Raw genomic sequence first — 18,502 nt, forward strand, 5'->3', positions numbered from 1 at the left:
TTGGCTAAGCCTAACGGAGACTTCTGCTTCATTTTCAGACATACAGTATGTCCCATACAGATGTATGTTCATTATGTATAGCAATAATATCCATAGCTGATTGCGTTGTTTGACCGTCTCTTTGTCCAGAGGGCCTCGGGCCCCGTCGGCCCTCCAGGACCCGCAGGTGTCCCAGGAATTGATGGTGTCGCTGTAAGTTCTCTCCTCTATTAACTTGAATTATCTTCCAAATGATAAAGAGCATTATCACAACTCATGTTCATAATTATGCGATTATGTGATTTGAATGGTGGGCGAGCACAACCCTTTTTACAAACATAACCAGCTGCATGCTGAAGAGTTGGAATTAGACCAATTATGTATAAACACATATGTATACATTTGTGAATATATATAGATATATGTTTATATATTTATCTATGCATTTCACATGTAGGCCTTTTTTTATTTCAGGGTGAGAGGGGAGACGACGGAGAGGATGGCCCTGCTGTAATTATACACTTTTTATTACATATTTTATTGTTAACACAATACTATGTCATTATCATCTAGTAATTCTGATGTATTTGACTGTCAGTATGTTGTTCTGCTTTCTATTGTGGTTGTGTTGTTAGGGTCCTGATGGAGATGCAGGTAAACTAGGCTCAGCCGGGTTGCCAGGTGTGCCCGGGGCTGATGTGAGTATCCTGTTTCAAATCATTCATCCTTTTTGCCTTCAATTTCCTGTTTGTCGTCATTGGCGCCTTTTTTGTCATCTTTGATGATAGCAATAGTGAACTAGTCATGATGACTGTCATACTCAGGTTATAGCAGCAGTACATTTGCTAGGGGGTGGAACTTCTCAATATGTGCACCTTCTACCCTTAAAATTATTATCTTGCTTCATCAAGTGGTAATGACCACTTCTTTACCTAAGAGAGGCGCCAATCAATCAACCAGGGTGTCTGTAGAGATGCCTCTAGCACTGAGATGCAGTGCCTCAGACCGCTGAACCAGGGTGTCTGTAGTGATGCCTCTAGCACTGAGATGCAGTGTCTCAGACTGCTGAACCAGGGTGTCTGTAGTGATGCCTCTAGCACTGAGATGCAGTGCCTCAGACTGCTGAACCAGGGAGTCTGTAGAGATGCCTCTAGCACTGAGATGCAGTGTCTCAGACCGCTGAACCAGGGAGTCTGTAGAGATGCCTCTAGCACTGAGATGCAGTGCCTCAGACTGCTGAACCAGGGAGTCTGTAGAGATGCCTCTAGCACTGAGATGCAGTGTCTCAGACCGCTGCACCAGGGTGTCTGTAGAGATGCCTCTAGCACTGAGATGCAGTGCCTCAGACTGCTGAACCAGGGAGTCTGTAGAGATGCCTCTAGCACTGAGATGCAGTGTCTCAGACCGCTGCACCAGGGTGTCTGTAGAGATGCCTCTAGCACTGAGATGCAGTGTCTCAGACCGCTGCACCAGGGTGTCTGTAGAGATGCCTCTAACACTGAGATGCAGTGTCTCAGACCGCTGAACCAGGGAGTCTGTAGAGATGCCTCTAGCACTGAGATTCAGTGTCTCAGACCGCTGAACCAGGGAGTCTGTAGAGATGCCTCTAGCACTGAGATGCAGTGTCTCAGACCGCTGAACCAGGGTGTCTGTAGTGATGCCTCTAACACTGAGATGCAGTGCCTCAGACCGCTGAACCAGGGAGTCTGTAGAGATGCCTCTAGCACTGAGATGCAGTGTCTCAGACCGCTGCACCAGGGAGTCTGTAGAGATGCCTCTAACACTGAGATGCAATGTCTCAGACCGCTGAACCAGGGTGTCTGTAGAGATGCCTCTAGCACTGAGATGCAGTGCCTCAGACCGCTGAACCAGGGTGTCTGTAGAGATGCCTCTAGCACTGAGATGCAGTGCCTCAGACCGCAGAACCAGGGTGTCTGTAGAGATGCCTCTAGCACTGAGATGCAGTGCCTCAGACCGCTGAACCAGGGTGTCTGTAGAGATGCCTCTAGCACTGAGATGCAGTGCCTCAGACCGCTGCACCACTCGGGAGCAAACAAAAAGGCTAAGAATCTGACAGTTTCCTTTGTAACACAACAGTCTCTTTGTTCAGGCAGAGAGAAGGAAGGCCTGCACTTAATTAACTGTAGCTTCCATCCAAATTGGAGGGAGAGAAGAGGGTTAGGAAAACACTCGTAGGATATTAGTTTGTACTGATATCCTAAAGCATACTGTTAAGTGTACATGATCCATGTATCACTTTGTACGCAGTTTGCATTTCAGTCACACTTCTGCTGTAGGTTCACAAAGTGACTGTAGTAGGTTTATAGAGGGTGAACAAAGGCATACGGATGAGATATCAAACACTAGGAACACCTAATATTCCTAGTACTTTTGCCAGTACTGCCTCAATTTGTCAGGGCATGGACTCTACAAGATGTCCAAAGCGTTCCACAGGGTTGACGCCAATGCTTCCCACAGTTGTGTCAAGTTGGCTGGATGTCCTTTGGGTGGTGGACCATTGTTGATACACACAGGAAACTGTTGAGAGTGTCAAAGCCAGCAGCGTTGCAGTTCTTGACATAAACCGGTGCGCCTGGCACCTACTACCAGACCCCGTTCAAAGGGAACTTAAATATTTTATCTTGCCCATTCACCCTCTGAATGGGACACAATATTTTTTCTCACGCCCATAAAGCCTTAGTGAAACAGGACCCAGCAGTGTTTGTGCTGTGGGTGTCGCCAGTCCCAGTTGGATCCTCAGGCTGCTGTGGAATGGTACCTGTCAATGGGGCTTGTTTGAGTTGGACCAGAGGAATGTGGGTTAGGGTTGACCACTCTCCCAGTAACTGTCTCAGAGAGATGTCTCTGTAGTGTCCTGACCGTGGTGTCTGTGGAGATGATTCCTATTCCAGACTAGATGCCATCATCTATTCCAACTAAACATGATCTATCTTAAATCAATATAATCCAAGGAAGCATTTGTTGAAACTATTTTGAAAATGCCAACCTAAGTCAGAGAATGGAAAACTGCATGTATTTCACAGCTTTGCCATTCTGTCAAGCTGTGCTGAAAAGTACTGGATACCTGTTTCTGCTAATGCACAGCATTTACCGATTCATTCATTGTGGGTGGGGCATCGTTTAGTCCTGCCCACGTACACACGCCTACTTCTGAGCTCCTCCCACTCCATTAGCTGTGTGACATACGCAACTTTTTTGTGACATCATGTACGTATACAGCTGGAATTATTATGAGATTAGGATGACTTAAAGCACACCTTAAAGTTGGTAAAGTTGCAAAAACATTTCTTAGAGAAAGGTACTTTGTTATGATCGCGTATGAAAAGGTAACTAACTCTTATGGTTTTCTAGCGTACAGCTGATCTCCTACTGACGTTGGACAACATTTCTGTCTTTGTTGTGATGGATTAGTGAAGCCTGGTCTCTCGCTCCTCTCTTCCTGTCTCTGCAGGGTTTGACTGGTCCTACTGGAGACGAAGGTCCCGATGGTCCCCTTGGACAGAAAGTGAGTAACTAATCACTAATGAGCCCTTTAATGTTTCTGCTTCATAGACTCTCAGACAGTCTGGTCCCAGGTGTGTTGGTGCTGTCTTGTCAATTCCTTTGGTCATTGTCACACCAGACAGTCTGGTCCCAGATGTGTTGGTGCTGTCTTGTCAATTCCTTTGGTCATTGTCATACCAGACAGTACAATCAGATCTGGGACCAGGGTAACTCTCAGCCGGGTGACTGCGCCAAGCTGCTGACCGTCCATTCGCCCACTGTGTTGGCAGGCAAGACAGCAGGAATTACAATTACAACGCGTAAAGCAATTCCTCATGACAAATGAGCTTTAATCCCTGATCCCTGATCCCTCCCTGCCAGAGTTCTGGGTAATCTCCGTGGGGAACCAGGCCCAAGCATCATAGTCGTGTTCATTAGGAAAAGCAAGGAAAACATTTTAAAAACGTTTTGCAACGGAGAACAAAATTAGAGTTTCTTATTGGACGAGTTCACTAAGTCCCTCCCAAATTTTTTTCTTCATTTTGGTGCATAATGAACAGGACCCAAGCCTTGGGGGAACATTTGCTGGGCCAAGTGCACCCTGCATGGCTCAGGTTCTCAGTCACAGGATTAAACTGAAAGAATGTTAATTCAGTCTGTGAAGTCTCTAGTTAAGTAATTACTCAGACGGCTTCATTTCTCTGAGAAGGAAATTGTCCAGTATATTTGGTGGAAGTGGCAAAAGGATACGGAGTAGGATCCTGTTGGTCTGTGTTTCTGATGAGATGAAAGGATACGGAGTAGGATCCTGTTGGTCTGTGTTTCTGATGAGATGAAAGGATACGGAGTAGGATCCTGTTGGTCTGTGTTTCTGATGAGATGAAAGCATGTCTTTATGGAGAAATACTTTTGATGTTTTACACATACATAGTTTGTTGAGTCTCTAGTTAATGATTTTACTCAGATGGCTTCATTTGTCTAAGAAGGAAAATAAATTGTGGAGAATATTACAGCACAGGAACCAAACACCGGCAAAATTTAGTTGGTGTGTGTTTGGTGTGTGTTTAGTGTGTGTTTGGTGTGTGTTTGGTGTGTGTATTGTGTGTGTTTGGTGTGTGTTTGTTGTGTGTTTAGTGTGTGTTTGATGTATGTTTGCTGTGTGTTTAGTGTGTGTTTGGTGTGTGTTTGGTGTGTGTTTAGTGTGTGTTTAGTGTGTGTTTGGTGTGTGTTTAGTGTGTGTTTGGTGTGTGTTTAGTGTGTGTTTGGTGTGTGTTTAGTGTGTGTTTGGTGTGTGTTTGGTGTGTGTTTGGTGTGTGTTTAGTGTGTGTTTAGTGTGTGTTTAGTGTGTGTTTGGTGTGTGTTTAGTGTGTGTTTGGTGTGTGTTTGACAATGTCTAAGGATTTGGAACAGTCGCTAGACTATTACAGTATAAGAATACAAGTCGTGTGAATACATGCAACAGAGGCTTTTATCCAAAGCATCTTAGATCTTTAGTATGTGTCTGTGGTCCTGGTAGAAATAGGAAAGGATACTGAATTCTGTTTGTGTTTACATGACAAGCTAAAAACATGTCTTCATGGAGAAAATACTTGTATGTCTTCTACATGCATAGTTTGCTTTGGGTGCTGGATGGGGGATGATTAACTCACAGTATATATTAGATATTCTCTTTACTGTTGTCTCATGTTCACTGTGTTTTCAAACTGACATGAAACTTTGTTTCAGGGTGAACCCGGGAAACCAGGACCTCGTGGACTAGCTGTGAGTTACATTATTCTCTATGAACCACTCATTCATTAGTGGAATCAGTCCACACTGAAGACTCAGAGGGCCCAGCTATAGAGCATTCAGCTTTCTCACATCACATGAAACGTAGCTTCTAAGGCTTATTAATTAAGCCTTCATAGAGCCTTCATAGAGCCTATAAAGATGCTGTAGTATCTTATGTCATTGACTCGTCTGGTGCTTCTGTTTTCCTCCATAGGGCGTTGGAGACGATGGACCCCCTGTTAGTATTTTACAGTATTATTAATTAAACATTCACACATGACACATGTATTACATCTTTATAGTACAGTATCTAGTAAAATGTCTGAAAACGTTCACATTAGCCATGGTAAGATACCTTTGATGCATTGGGAAGACATATTGTTGAAAAACTTTCAAAACTATGAAAAATGCAACAACAAAAAAAAGTATGTGATAAATTAGTACAAGTCATAATTTTCAGTGAATTAATACGTGTTTCTCTGAACAGGGACCCCCGGGGCCAGGAGGACTTCCAGGTGATTTGGGAAAAGGTGGACCCCCTGTGAGTATCAGTTACAGACCCTCATAACCTAACGATCCTCATCAACTAACGATTCTCATTACCTAACAATCCTCTTGCCTTAATGATCCTCATGACCTAACGATCCTCATCACCTAACGATCCTCATCACCTAACGATCCTCATTACCTAACAATCCTCTTGCCTTAATGATCCTCATGACCTAACGATCCTCATCACCTAACGATCCTCATCACCTAACGATCCTCATGACCTAACGATCCTCATCACCTAACGATCCTCATCACCTAACGATCCTCATGACCTAACGATCCTCATCACCTAACGATCCTCATCACCTAACGATCCTCATGACCTAACGATCCTCATCACCTAACGATCCTCATCACCTAACGATCCTCATGACCTAAAGTTCCTCATCACCTAACGATCCTCATCACCTCACACTCCTCATGACCTAACGATCCTCATCACCTCACACTCCTCATCACATAACGATCCTCATCACCTAACGATCCTCATCACCTAACGATCCTCATGACCTAACGATCCTCATCACCTAACGATCCTCATGACCTAACGATCCTCATCACCTAACGATCCTCATCACCTAACGATCCTCATCACCTAACGATCCTCATGACCTAACGATCCTCATCACCTAACGATCCTCATCACCTAACGATCCTCATGACCTAAAGTTCCTCATCACCTAACGATCCTCATCACCTCACACTCCTCATGACCTAACGATCCTCATCACCTCACACTCCTCATCACATAACGATCCTCATCACCTAACGATCCTCATCACCTCACCTCACACTCCTCATGACCTAACGATCCTCATCACCTAACGATCCTCATCACCTCACACTCCTCATCACCTAACGATCCTCATCACCTAACGATCCTTATCACCTCACGATCCTCATCACCTCACACTCCTCATCACATAACAATCCTCATCACCTAACGATCCTCATCACCTAATGATATCAGGACATATAGATCCTCAGGACACAATGATTCTCTATGCGGACAGAGCATGAATTGGGCCGGAACAGACCGGTGCTTTTCTCCTGCTTGATATCCGCCAGGTGAAAATAAACAGTACTGGACCCTAAAATCCTGAGTACCAGCTCCTATTTCAGTCCTCTTCAAGCACTGCATGTAGATAGTTTGGGAGCTGGAGTCTTAGGGCCAATTATGGCTGATTGGATGTACAGCATAAGAGGCTGCTGAGGGGAGGATGCCTCATAATAACGGCTGGAACGGAGCGAATGGAATGGCATCAAACGCCTGGAAACCATGGAAACCACGTGTTTGATGTATTTGATACCGTTCCACTGATACCGCTCCAGCTCGTCCTCCCCAAATAAGGTGCCACCAACTTCCTGTGATGTACAGTACCTCCTCTGTCAGGAACGTCAATCAAAAGGTGAATGAAAATGGACCATGTTTGTTTGATCTGCTTTCTATGTCCGTTACCACAGGGTGCTATGGGAGTCAGAGGACCAACAGGACCTGGTGGATCAGCAGGGCCTAGAGTGAGTAGTACATCTGTGGATCAGCAGGGCCTAGAGTGAGTAGTACATCTGTGGATCAGTAGGGCCGAGAGTGAGTAGTACATCTGTGGATCAGTAGGGCCTAGAGCGAGTAGTACATCTGTGGATCAGTAGGGCCTAGAGTGAGTAGTACATCTGTGGATCAGTAGGGCCTAGAGTGAGTAGTACATCTGTGGATCAGTAGGGCCTAGAGTGAGTAGTACATCTGTGGATCAGTAGGGCCTAGAGCGAGTAGTACATCTGTGGATCAGTAGGGCCGAGAGTGAGTAGTACATCTGTGGATCAGTAGGGCCTAGAGTGAGTAGTACATCTGTGGATCAGTAGGGCCGAGAGGGAGTAGTACATCTGTGGATCAGTAGGGCCTAGAGCGAGTAGTACATCTGTGGATCAGTAGGGCCGAGAGGGAGTAGTACATCTGTGGATCAGTAGGGCCGAGAGTGAGTAGTACATCTGTGGATCAGTAGGGCCTAGAGTGAGTAGTACATCTGTGGATCAGTAGGGCCTAGAGTGAGTAGTACATCTGTGGATCAGTAGGGCCTAGAGTGAGTACTACATCTGTGGATCAGTAGGGCCGAGAGGGAGTAGTACATCTGTGGATCAGTAGGGCCTAGAGCGAGTAGTACATCTGTGGATCAGTAGGGCCGAGAGGGAGTAGTACATCTGTGGATCAGTAGGGCCTAGAGCGAGTAGTACATCTGTGGATCAGTAGGGCCGAGAGGGAGTAGTACATCTGTGGATCAGTAGGGCCTAGAGTGAGTAGTACATCTGTGGATCAGTAGGGCCGAGAGGGAGTAGTACATCTGTGGATCAGTAGGGCCTAGAGCGAGTAGTACATCTGTGGATCAGTAGGGCCGAGAGGGAGTAGTACATCTGTGGATCAGTAGGGCCTAGAGTGAGTAGTACATCTGTGGATCAGTAGGGCCTAGAGCGAGTAGTACATCTGTGGATCAGTAGGGCCTAGAGTGAGTAGTACATCTGTGGATCAGTAGGGCCTAGAGCGAGTAGTACATCTGTGGATCAGTAGGGCCGAGAGGGAGTAGTACATCTGTGGATCAGTAGGGCCTAGAGCGAGTAGTACATCTGTGGATCAGTAGGGCCTAGAGTGAGTAGTACATCTGTGGATCAGTAGGGCCTAGAGTGAGTAGTACATCTGTGGATCAGCAGGGCCTAGAGTGAGTAGTACATCTGTGGATCAGTAGGGCCTAGAGTGAGTAATACATCTGTGGATCAGCAGGGCCTAGAATGAGTAGTACATCTGTGGATCAGTAGGGCCTAGAGTGAGTAGTACATCTGTGGATAGTACATCTGTGGATCAGTAGGGCCGAGAGTGAGTAATACATCTGTGGATCAGCAGGGACTAGAATGAGTAGTACATCTGTGGATCAGTAGGGCCTAGAGTGAGTAGTACATCTGTGGATAGTACATCTGTGGATCAGTACAGCCTAGAGTGAGTAGTACATCTGTGGATCAGTAGGGCCTAGAGTGAGTAGTACATCTGTGGATCAGTAGGGCCTAGAGTGAGTAGTACATCTGTGGATCAGCAGGGCCTAGAGTGAGTAGTACATCTGTGGATCAGTAGGGCCTAGAGTGAGTAGTACATCTGTGGATCACTGTCCCTGTGTTACGTCCCTAGTTGATGATACGTTGACAAGCACATCCAGAGAATGTCGTTAGCTGTTTGTGTCATGTTGAACAGTCATCTAGTCTTCCTAATCAACTGATTAACAATTCTCAAAATGATGTGTTTTTCAGGGTGCAGCAGGGATGCAGGATTTGAGTGCCGAGCTGGTAAGACTTTGTTCGTTCAAGTTCACACAACTCAGTGCCTGGCATTACACGTATGAGTGATAATCTGACCCTGTTGATTTATCCTGCTGCTGTCTAGTGCCCTGGTGCCTGTCCACCTGGGACACCTGGTCATCCCGGCCTCCCTGGCATGAAGGTGAGTCAAGGGTCAAGGGTCAGGGGCCAAGGAGAGTGCATGCCCTCACTAGTGTATCATATGAAGTTATTTAATGGATAAACGTTCTCAGTGGTGTGCTAGGAAGGGCATTGGAACATAGCCAGTGGTGTATTGATAGCTTGGTCTCATAAGGTATCATATATTGTGCTAATGGTAACCATAGCTGCTTCAACCTACGGCCTCACAGAAGTCATTGGTTTAAATCTATTCTATTGTCTTCACAGTTAGTATAATGATAGTCTAACAGTGATATGTGATAGAGATTGGGGAGGGTGTTTAAGCTTCATGTTCCTCTGTTTTCTAGGGTCACAAAGGAGTAAAAGGGGAAGGAGGAGAGCCTGGGAAACAAGGGCACAAGGTAAGGGCTTACATTTTAGACACATTCAGAGAACTGAACAAAAACCTACACGGTATTAAAATGACTTGGTCCAGAACTAGGTTTAGTCTGTTTCTTGGAAAACCAGACCAGATGTTTCCGTGACATAGAATAAGCTTGGAGCTTTGTAGCTCCTCTGGTCTCATTGCGTCATGTGATGCTTCATGAGATCAGCTTTAAATCTTGACTGACCAAGATATTCAGATTAGACATGACAAGAAATACTCTCACGGCTACTTCTTAGCTGTCAGTATGCGTCCTGTGATCCATGCGGTCAGGGCCTGTGATCCATGCGGTCAGGGCCTGAGATCCATCCGGTCAGGGCCTGAAATCCATGCGGTCAGGGCCTGAGATCCATGCGGTCAGGGCCTGAGATCCATGCGGTCAGGGCCTGTGATCCATGCGGTCAGGGCCTGAAATCCATGCGGTCAGGGCCTGAGATCCATGCGGTCAGGGCCTGAGATCCATGCGGTCAGGGCCTGAGATCCATGCGGTCAGGGCCTGAGATCCATCCGGTCAGGGCCTGAAATCCATGCGGTCAGGGCCTGAGATCCATGCGGTCAGGGCCTGAGATCCATGCGGTCAGGGCCTGAGATCCATGCGGTCAGGGCCTGAGATCCATGCGGTCAGGGCCTGTGATCCATGCGGTCAGGGCCTGTGATCCATGCGGTCAGGGCCTGTGATCCATCCAGTCAGGGCCTGAGATCCATGCAGTCAGGGCCTGAGATCCATGCAGTCAGGGCCTGTGATCCATGCAGTCAGGGTCTGATATCCATCCAGTCAGGGCCTGTGATCCATGCAGTCAGGGCCTGTGATCCATGCAGTCAGGGTCTGATATCCATCCAGTCAGGGCCTGTGATCCATGCAGTCAGGGCCTGTGATCCATGCAGTCGGGGCCTGTGATCCATGCAGTCAGGGCCTGTGATCCATGCAGTCAGGGTCTGATATCCATCCAGTCAGGGCCTGTGATCCATGCAGTCAGGGCCTGATATCCATGTGGTCAGGGCCTGAGATCCATGCAGTCAGGGCCTGTGATCCATGTGGTCAGGGCCTGAGATCCATGCAGTCAGGGCCTGAGATCCATCTAGTCAGGGCCTGTGATCCATGTGGTCAGGGCCTGAGATCCATCTAGTCAGGGCCTGTGATCCATGTGGTCAGGGCCTGAGATCCATGCAGTCAGGGCCTGAGATCCATGTGGTCAGGGCCTGAGATCCATCTAGTCAGGGCCTGTGATCCATGTGGTCAGGGCCTGAGATCCATGCGGTCAGGGCCTGTGATCCATGCGGTCAGGGCCTGTGATCCATGGTCAGGGCCTGATATCGATGCAGTCAGGATCTCTACCTGCTATAGGATCTCTGCCTGCTATAGGATCTCTGCCTGCTATAGGATCTCTGCCTGCTATAGGATCTCTACATGCTATAGGATCTCTGCCTGCTATAGGATCTCTACCTGCTATAGGATCTCTACCTGCTTATAGGATCTCTACCTGCTATAGGATCTCTACCTGCTATAGGATCTCTACCTGCTATAGGATCTCTACCTGCTATAGGATCTCTACATGCTATAGGATCTCTACCTGCTATAGGATCTCTACCTGCTATAGGATCTCTGCCTGCTATAGGATCTCTACCTGCTATAGGATCTCTACCTGCTATAGGATCTCTGCACAACATAAACCTCACACTTTTTCATTTTTTTGCCTCATTGCATTTAGAAAGGCTGTGAGTGATATGTTGCCTGAAAGTAATCTATTTCCATGGTTGCGTCCCCAATGACACCTCATTCCCAACATAGTGCTCTACATATGAACACAGCCCTATGGGCCCTGGTCAAAAGTAGAGCACTTTATAGGGATTAGGGTGTGATTTGGGACGCAGACCATGTTAGTGATGCAGGGGTTATGGTTGATGTGGAATGCCATATTAACACATCCACACTCAGCCCTGTAATGATTCCATACATCCATATATAAGGAAATAAGTTCAGTTCTAAACCCAAGTCACTTCATCACCTAGTGGCCTATAACTCCATTCACTGTCTGTCTGTCTGGATTCAAGACTCCATGTATCCATATGGGCTGTAAATGACTTTCTCCATGTATAGAATTCAGCCTTGCTTAGTGGCTCTATTGAAGGGTGTCTGGTGTAGAACATGCAGGCTTTTCACTCACAAGTCAAAGCGTGTAGTCTCTGACAGCTGACAGCACTCACACCTTTGGCAATGTGATCAGCGGTAGAGTCAATTTCATTGAAACGTGTGTCATGTATCTGAGTCAATGAGGCTGTAGGAACATTGATTTAAAGTCCATGGGAGTTGTTTTGCGGCCATTAAAGTTGTTTTGAAACAGCTTACATTTGAAATCCATCTTTCTATCCTCCTATAAATGTACCTACTTATGTTTTAATGTCTCTGTCATACGCACCTGTTCATCTTACTGATGTCTGCATGTTACCTCTCTCTCTCTCTAGGGTGAAGAGGGTGACCAGGGAACCACAGGGGACCTCGGATCCCAGGGCCCAACGGTTTGATACTCTCATTAACCTACCTTTAACAGATAATATAACAGACCGTCTGTAGTGATAATATAACAGACTGTCTGTAGTGATAATATAACAGACTGTCTGTAGTGATAATATAACAGACCGTCTGTAGCGATAATATAACAGACTGTCTGTAGTGATAATATAACAGACTGTCTGTAGTGATAATATAACAGACCATCTGTAGTGATAATATAACAGACCGTCTGTAGTGATAATATAACAGACTGTCTGTAGTGATAATATAACAGACTGTCTGTAGTGATAATATAACAGACCGTCTGTAGCGATAATATAACAGACTGTCTGTAGTGATAATATTACAGACTGTCTGTAGTGATGATATAACAGACTGTCTGTAGTGATAATATAACAGGTTGTCTGTAGTGATAATATAACAGACTGTCTGTAGTGATGATATAACAGACTGTCTGTAGTGATAATATAACAGACTGTCTGTAGTGATAATATTACAGACTGTCTGTAGTGATAATATAACAGACTGTCTGTAGTGATGATATAACAGACTGTCTGTAGTGATGATATAACAGACTGTCTGTAGTGATAATATAACAGACTGTCTGTAGTGATAATATAACAGGTTGTCTGTAGTGATAATATAACAGACTGTCTGTAGTGATGATATAACAGACTGTCTGTAGTGATAATATAACAGACTGTCTGTAGTGATAATATAACAGACTGTCTGTAGTGATAATATAACAGACTGTCTGTAGTGATGATATAACAGACTGTCTGTAGTGATAATATAACAGACTGTCTGTAGTGATACTATAACAGGTTGTCTGTAGTGATAATATAACAGACAGTAGTGATAATATAACAGACTGTCTATAGTGATAATATAACAGACTGTCTGTAGTGATAATATAACAGACTGTCTGTAGTGATACTATAACAGGTTGTCTGTAGTGATAATATAACAGACAGTAGTGATAATATGACAGACTGTCTATAGTGATAATAGAACAGACTGTCTGTAGTGATAATATAACAGACAGTAGTGATAATATAATAGACTGTCTATGGTGACAGTTAGTGACAGTTTGTCTTTCTGCTGTTGTGTGATTCCAGGGTCCTCAGGGAATCAGAGGCTCCACTGGAATGATGGGGCCCAAAGGTGGACTGGTAAGAGTCACTCTTTGAAGTTCATTGTATTTCAACCCTCTCTGTCATCTTAATGCTAATATACCCCTGGTGTTGTGACAGGGAGCACGAGGACATGATGGAGATCCAGGTCCCCAGGGTGTTGAAGGAGCCACTGTAAGTATTCTCCCATAATCCCCTTCTCCTGTTCATTATGATTTCACTAATGTTAGACCTCTGGAAAGGTGAGTGTTTCAGGAATACGGCACTGTGTTGTGTTCTCAATCAAGGACCTGATTAAACATCTGTAAAAAGGTTTTGTCTTACAATATGTTGATGCTGTCTCTTGTTAGGGTGACCAAGGCCAGAGGGGCGTGATGGGCGAGTCTGGTCCTAAAGGTGATGAGGTGGGTTTCAGAGTAAAAAAATACACCTACCATGGTTTCACATGGTTGATTCTTGTCTTTAGTCACTGTCTGGGGTGGTGGTGATGGTGTAATGCTGATGCCCTGATTGGTTCCTTATCCTATTGTGTTGTTATCTAGGGATCTCAAGGAGGAAGAGGAATCACAGGTCTTCCTGGGCCCAAGGGAAATGGTGTAAGTATTACTGTAACTATTGTATCACAGCATAAACAATCAGTCTTGGCGGTGCAAAATGTAAGCATATCCTGTCTGTTGTGTATTCATAGACTCTTAGAATCGTTTAAGCCACAGAACCATTCATAGAACCATAGAACCTTCTTGGAACATTAACACTTGTCATGGAATAATTGTCGTGGTTCTTTTTTTCATGTCTAGGGTTTGTCAGGAGTAGATGGCCGTGAAGGTATTCCTGGATTGCCAGGTGGAAAGGTATGGACAGGATCGACTGTAAGATGTTTAGATGCATCGTTCTAGTTTTGCTGTGCCCTCTCATAGGTCTACAGTGATTCTTTTCTGCAACGATTTCTATTGGCTTGGCAATGGAGATCACAGCATTCTGAAAAGTCTACTATAAAATGGGATTCATAATGTTTGAACGGAGGAATCAGCAGGAGTTGTCAAATCAAGTTAAGATTACAACTGTGATGTCAAAAGTTCATCTTAACTCACATAACTCGCTTTCTCCACAGGGCACCATTGGCAAGGCCGGGTCTCCAGGGGAGGTGGGGCTTCAGGGACTTCCTGTAAGTATGACCTTTGACCTCACACTAACAGGTGTTCTGATTGGTTGCGCCTGTGTAATCCTCCTCAGCCTCCCATATTCTAATCCTGATGTGAAATAACATAATAATAATAACATGAGATAATTGTTTCTGATTGACAACCACCATTGTGTAGGTTCTTTTGTTTTACAAACATTTGAGATTTTCATGTTTTCAACAACTTCTTTGAAATAGATAACAAATGCACGAGTGGTTTGGTCAGATGTATTCTAGGTATTTACATGATAATTCTTGTTACTGTAGATTGATTTTGATTGACAATGTTGTGTTTCCTCTCTAGGGATTACCTGGTTCTCCTGGCTCTAAAGGAACTGGTGGAGAGAAGGTAGGCATCATAGAGATCCTATTAAAATAGTATTCTAATTCCTAATTCACCCACAATGCACCACTTACATCAATTCATCTACAGCCAATGGGCATTAATTACTCTGTGCCATAAACTCAACCCTTTTGACAAATAGAGCTAATCTATGTCACTGAGGAGCTGCAGCTGGATAAGAGCATGGGTACTGGCCTACAGTGAGGGGAAAATGTATTTGATCCCCTGCTGATTTTGTACGTTTGCCCACTGACAAAGAAATTATCTGTATAATTTTAATGGTAGGTTTATTTGAACAGTGAGAGACAGAATAACAACAAAAAATCCAGAAAAACGAATGTCAAAAATGTTAGAAATTGACTTGCATTTTAATGAGGGAAATAATTATTTGACCCCTCCAAAACGTGACTTGGTACTGGGTGGCAAAACCCTTGTTGGCAATCACAGAGGTCAGATGTTTCTTGTAGTTGGCCACCAGGTTTGCACACATCTCAGGGGGGAGTTTGTCTCACTCCTCTTTGCAGATCTTCTCCAAGCCATTAAGGTTTCGAGGCTGACGTTTGGCAACTCGAACCTTCAGCTCCCTCCACAGATTTTCTCTGGGATTAAGGTCAGGAGACTGGCTAGGCCACTCCAGGACCTTAATGTGCTTCTTCTTGAGCCACTCCTTTGTTGCCTTGGCCGTGTGTTTTGGGTTATTGTCATGCTGGAATACCCATTCACGACCCATTTTCAATGCCCTCGCTGAGGGAAGGAGGTTCTCACCCAAGATTTGACGGTACATGGCCCCGTCCATCGGCCCTTTGATGCGGTGAAGTTGTCCTGTCCCCTTAGCAGAAAAACACCCCCAAAGCATAATGTTTCCACCTCCATGTTTGACGGTGGGGATGGTGTTCTTGGGGTCATAGGCAGCATTCCTCCTCCTCCAAACACGGCGAGTTGAGTTGATGCCAAAGAGCTCCATTTTGGTCTCATCTGACCACAACACTTTCACACAGTTGTGTCCTCGGAATCATTCAGATGTTCATTGGCAAACTTCAGACGGGCATGTATATGTACTTTCTTGAGCAGGGGGACCTTGCGGGCGCTGCAGGATTTCAGTCCTTCACGGCATAGTGTGTTAATAATTGTTTTCTTGGGGACTATGGTCTCAGCTGCCTTGAGATCATTGACAAGATCCTCCCGTGTAGTTCTGGGCTGATTCCTCACCGTTCTCATGATCATTGCAACTCCACGAGGTGAGATCTTGCATGGAGCCCCAGGCCGAGGGAGATTGACAGTTCTTTTGTGTTTCTTCCATTTGCGAATAATCGCACCAACTGTTGTCACCTTCTCACCAAGCTGCTTGTCGATGGTCTTGTAGCCCATTCCAGCCTTGTGTAGGTCTACAATCTTGTCCCTGACATCCTTGGAGAGCTCTTTGGTCTTGGCCATGGTGGAGAGTTTGGAATCTGATTGATTGATTGATTGCCTCTGTGGACAGGTGTCTTTTATACAGGTAACAAACTGAGATTAGGAGCACTGCCTTTAAGAGTGTGCTCCTAATCTCAGCTCGTTACCTGTATAAAAGACACCTGGGAGCCAGAAATCTTTCTGATTGAGAGGGGGTCAAATACTTATTTCCCTCATTAAAATGCAAATCAATTTATAACATTTTTGACCTGCGTTTCTCTGGATTTTTTTGTTGCTATTCTGTCTCTCACTGTTCAAATAAACCTACCATTAAAATGATAGACTGATCATCTCTTTGTCAGTGGGCAAACGTACAAAATCAGTAGGGGATCAAATACTTTTTCCCCTCACTGTAACTGTCCTGACACTGACCTGACTGTCCTGACACTGACCTGACTGACCTGACTCTTCTGACACTGACCTGATTGTCCTGACACTGACCTGACTGTCCTGACGTGACTGTCCTGACACAGACCTGACTGTCCTGACACTGACCTGACCTGACTGTCCTGACACAGACCTGACTGTCCTGACACTGACCTGACCTGACTATCCTGACACTGACACTGACCTGACTGTCCTGACACTGACCTGACTGTCCTGACACTGTCCTGACTGTCCTGACACTGACCTAACTGTCCTGACACTGACCTGACTGTCCTGACACTGACCTAACAGTCCTGACACTGACCTGACTGTCCTGACACTGACCTGATATACTTCATCTCAGACACACAGAACTAAGTTGTGGGAGGAAATGTGTTAGAAAAGATTCTACAATGGGGATGGAATCAGGGCAGTAGCTCCACCCCCTGCTCTCTGTAAGTTTCGGGCAAGTCTATGGGCCAAATGTCCCAAATCAGTGATGGAAAAATCTGCACATTGGACAAAGTTCCTTGTTAGTTGTGGCATCCCAGTCTGTTGACAGACACTACGATACCATCCTATGGTCCACGAGAGATTATGACACTAAACTCTGTTTCTGTTGCTCTACTTCAGGGTAGCTCTGGAGAGGCAGGTCTTCTTGGAACAATAGGATCTGCTGGTAAAACAGTAAGTCCAATTCAAATCCAAGTTTATTTAAAATGCATTTCAAGTTGTCCATCCAGTAACGACCTGTTCACTGTGATGTCTCTGTGTAGGGAGAGCAAGGCAAAGCAGGAGGTCTAGGACCCATTGGACCCATTGGCGGACCAGTGAGTATCCTGTCATGTATTATATTTCCCAGCAGGCAAAGCTGTTTTTATGACGCCATCACAACCAGATTACAACTGGTAGTAATTGGGTTACAATGATGTCGGTGATGTCAATGCAACCAGTTTTGCCCTCTTCCATTTTAATGTCCTTTATCGTCCTTTATTAATGTGTCATAAAACAAACCTCTTCTTCTCTCTTGTAATTCCCTTTGACACCTCTCTAGGGAGACAGCGGAGTACAAGGACCAGCCGGTCCACCGGGCAAACCAGGGGCCAGGGTGAGTTATTGTTGTTGTTGTTGTTGTCTGGTTGCTGTGTGATGCTGTGTGTCTTCGTGTCAGGTATAATATAAGGATTAATGAAAGGAAACGTACTTTGTAACAACGACTCAAAGATGACAAAGTTAGGCTGGAACACCAAGATGTTTCACAGTGAGAGAGAGAGAATGAGAGAGAGACAGAGAGAGAGAGAGAGAGAGGGAGAGAGAGAGAGAATGAGAGAGAGAGAGAGAGAGAGAATGAGAGAGAGACAGAGGGAGAGAGAGAGAGAGGGAGAGAGAGAGAGAATGAGAGAGAGAGAGAGAGAGAATGAGAGAGAGAGAGAGAGAGAAAGAGACTGAAACAAAGAGAAGATGAAGAATGAGAAAAATAAGAGAAAGAGAGGGAGAGTGGGGACCTGGCTGTGGTTACAGAGAGAGTGGACCTGGCTGTGGTTACAGAGAGAGGACCTGGCTGTGGTTACAGAGAGTGGGGACCTGGCTGTGGTTACAGAGAGTGGACCTGGCTGTGGTTACAGAGAGAGTGGACCTGGCTGTGGTTACAGAGAGTGGACCTGGCTGTGGTTACAGAGAGTGGACCTGGCTGTGGTTACAGAGAGAGTGGACCTGGCTGTGGTTACAGAGAGTGGGGACCTGGCTGTGGTTACAGAGAGAGTGGACCTGGCTGTGGTTACAGAGAGTGGGGACCTGGCTGTGGTTACAGAGAGAGTGGACCTGGCTGTGG

The 18,502-nt window shown here is 45.5% G+C and overlaps 1 protein-coding gene across 1 annotated transcript in view; it reads left to right on the forward strand.

The window, feature by feature from the left end:
* col9a1b (collagen, type IX, alpha 1b) overlaps positions 1-18,502 on the forward strand; it is a 33,394-nt gene that overhangs the window by 704 nt on the left and 14,188 nt on the right. Inside the window, exons 2-23 of the mRNA XM_090217608.1 lie at positions 130-192; positions 454-489; positions 615-677; positions 3,452-3,505; positions 5,209-5,244; positions 5,468-5,491; positions 5,741-5,794; positions 7,270-7,323; positions 9,094-9,129; positions 9,227-9,283; positions 9,609-9,662; positions 12,149-12,202; positions 13,316-13,369; positions 13,451-13,504; positions 13,681-13,734; positions 13,873-13,926; positions 14,128-14,181; positions 14,442-14,495; positions 14,815-14,859; positions 17,305-17,358; positions 17,448-17,501; positions 17,726-17,779. Of these exons, the coding sequence (XP_090073734.1) occupies positions 130-192; positions 454-489; positions 615-677; positions 3,452-3,505; positions 5,209-5,244; positions 5,468-5,491; positions 5,741-5,794; positions 7,270-7,323; positions 9,094-9,129; positions 9,227-9,283; positions 9,609-9,662; positions 12,149-12,202; positions 13,316-13,369; positions 13,451-13,504; positions 13,681-13,734; positions 13,873-13,926; positions 14,128-14,181; positions 14,442-14,495; positions 14,815-14,859; positions 17,305-17,358; positions 17,448-17,501; positions 17,726-17,779 (1,116 nt within the window). The remainder of the gene's footprint in view (positions 1-129; positions 193-453; positions 490-614; positions 678-3,451; positions 3,506-5,208; positions 5,245-5,467; positions 5,492-5,740; positions 5,795-7,269; positions 7,324-9,093; positions 9,130-9,226; positions 9,284-9,608; positions 9,663-12,148; positions 12,203-13,315; positions 13,370-13,450; positions 13,505-13,680; positions 13,735-13,872; positions 13,927-14,127; positions 14,182-14,441; positions 14,496-14,814; positions 14,860-17,304; positions 17,359-17,447; positions 17,502-17,725; positions 17,780-18,502) is intronic.

Source organism: Oncorhynchus mykiss, chromosome 23 (assembly GCF_057628025.1).
Source record: "Oncorhynchus mykiss isolate SJ-2025 chromosome 23, ASM5762802v1, whole genome shotgun sequence".
NCBI classification, from domain to species: domain Eukaryota; kingdom Metazoa; phylum Chordata; class Actinopteri; order Salmoniformes; family Salmonidae; genus Oncorhynchus; species Oncorhynchus mykiss.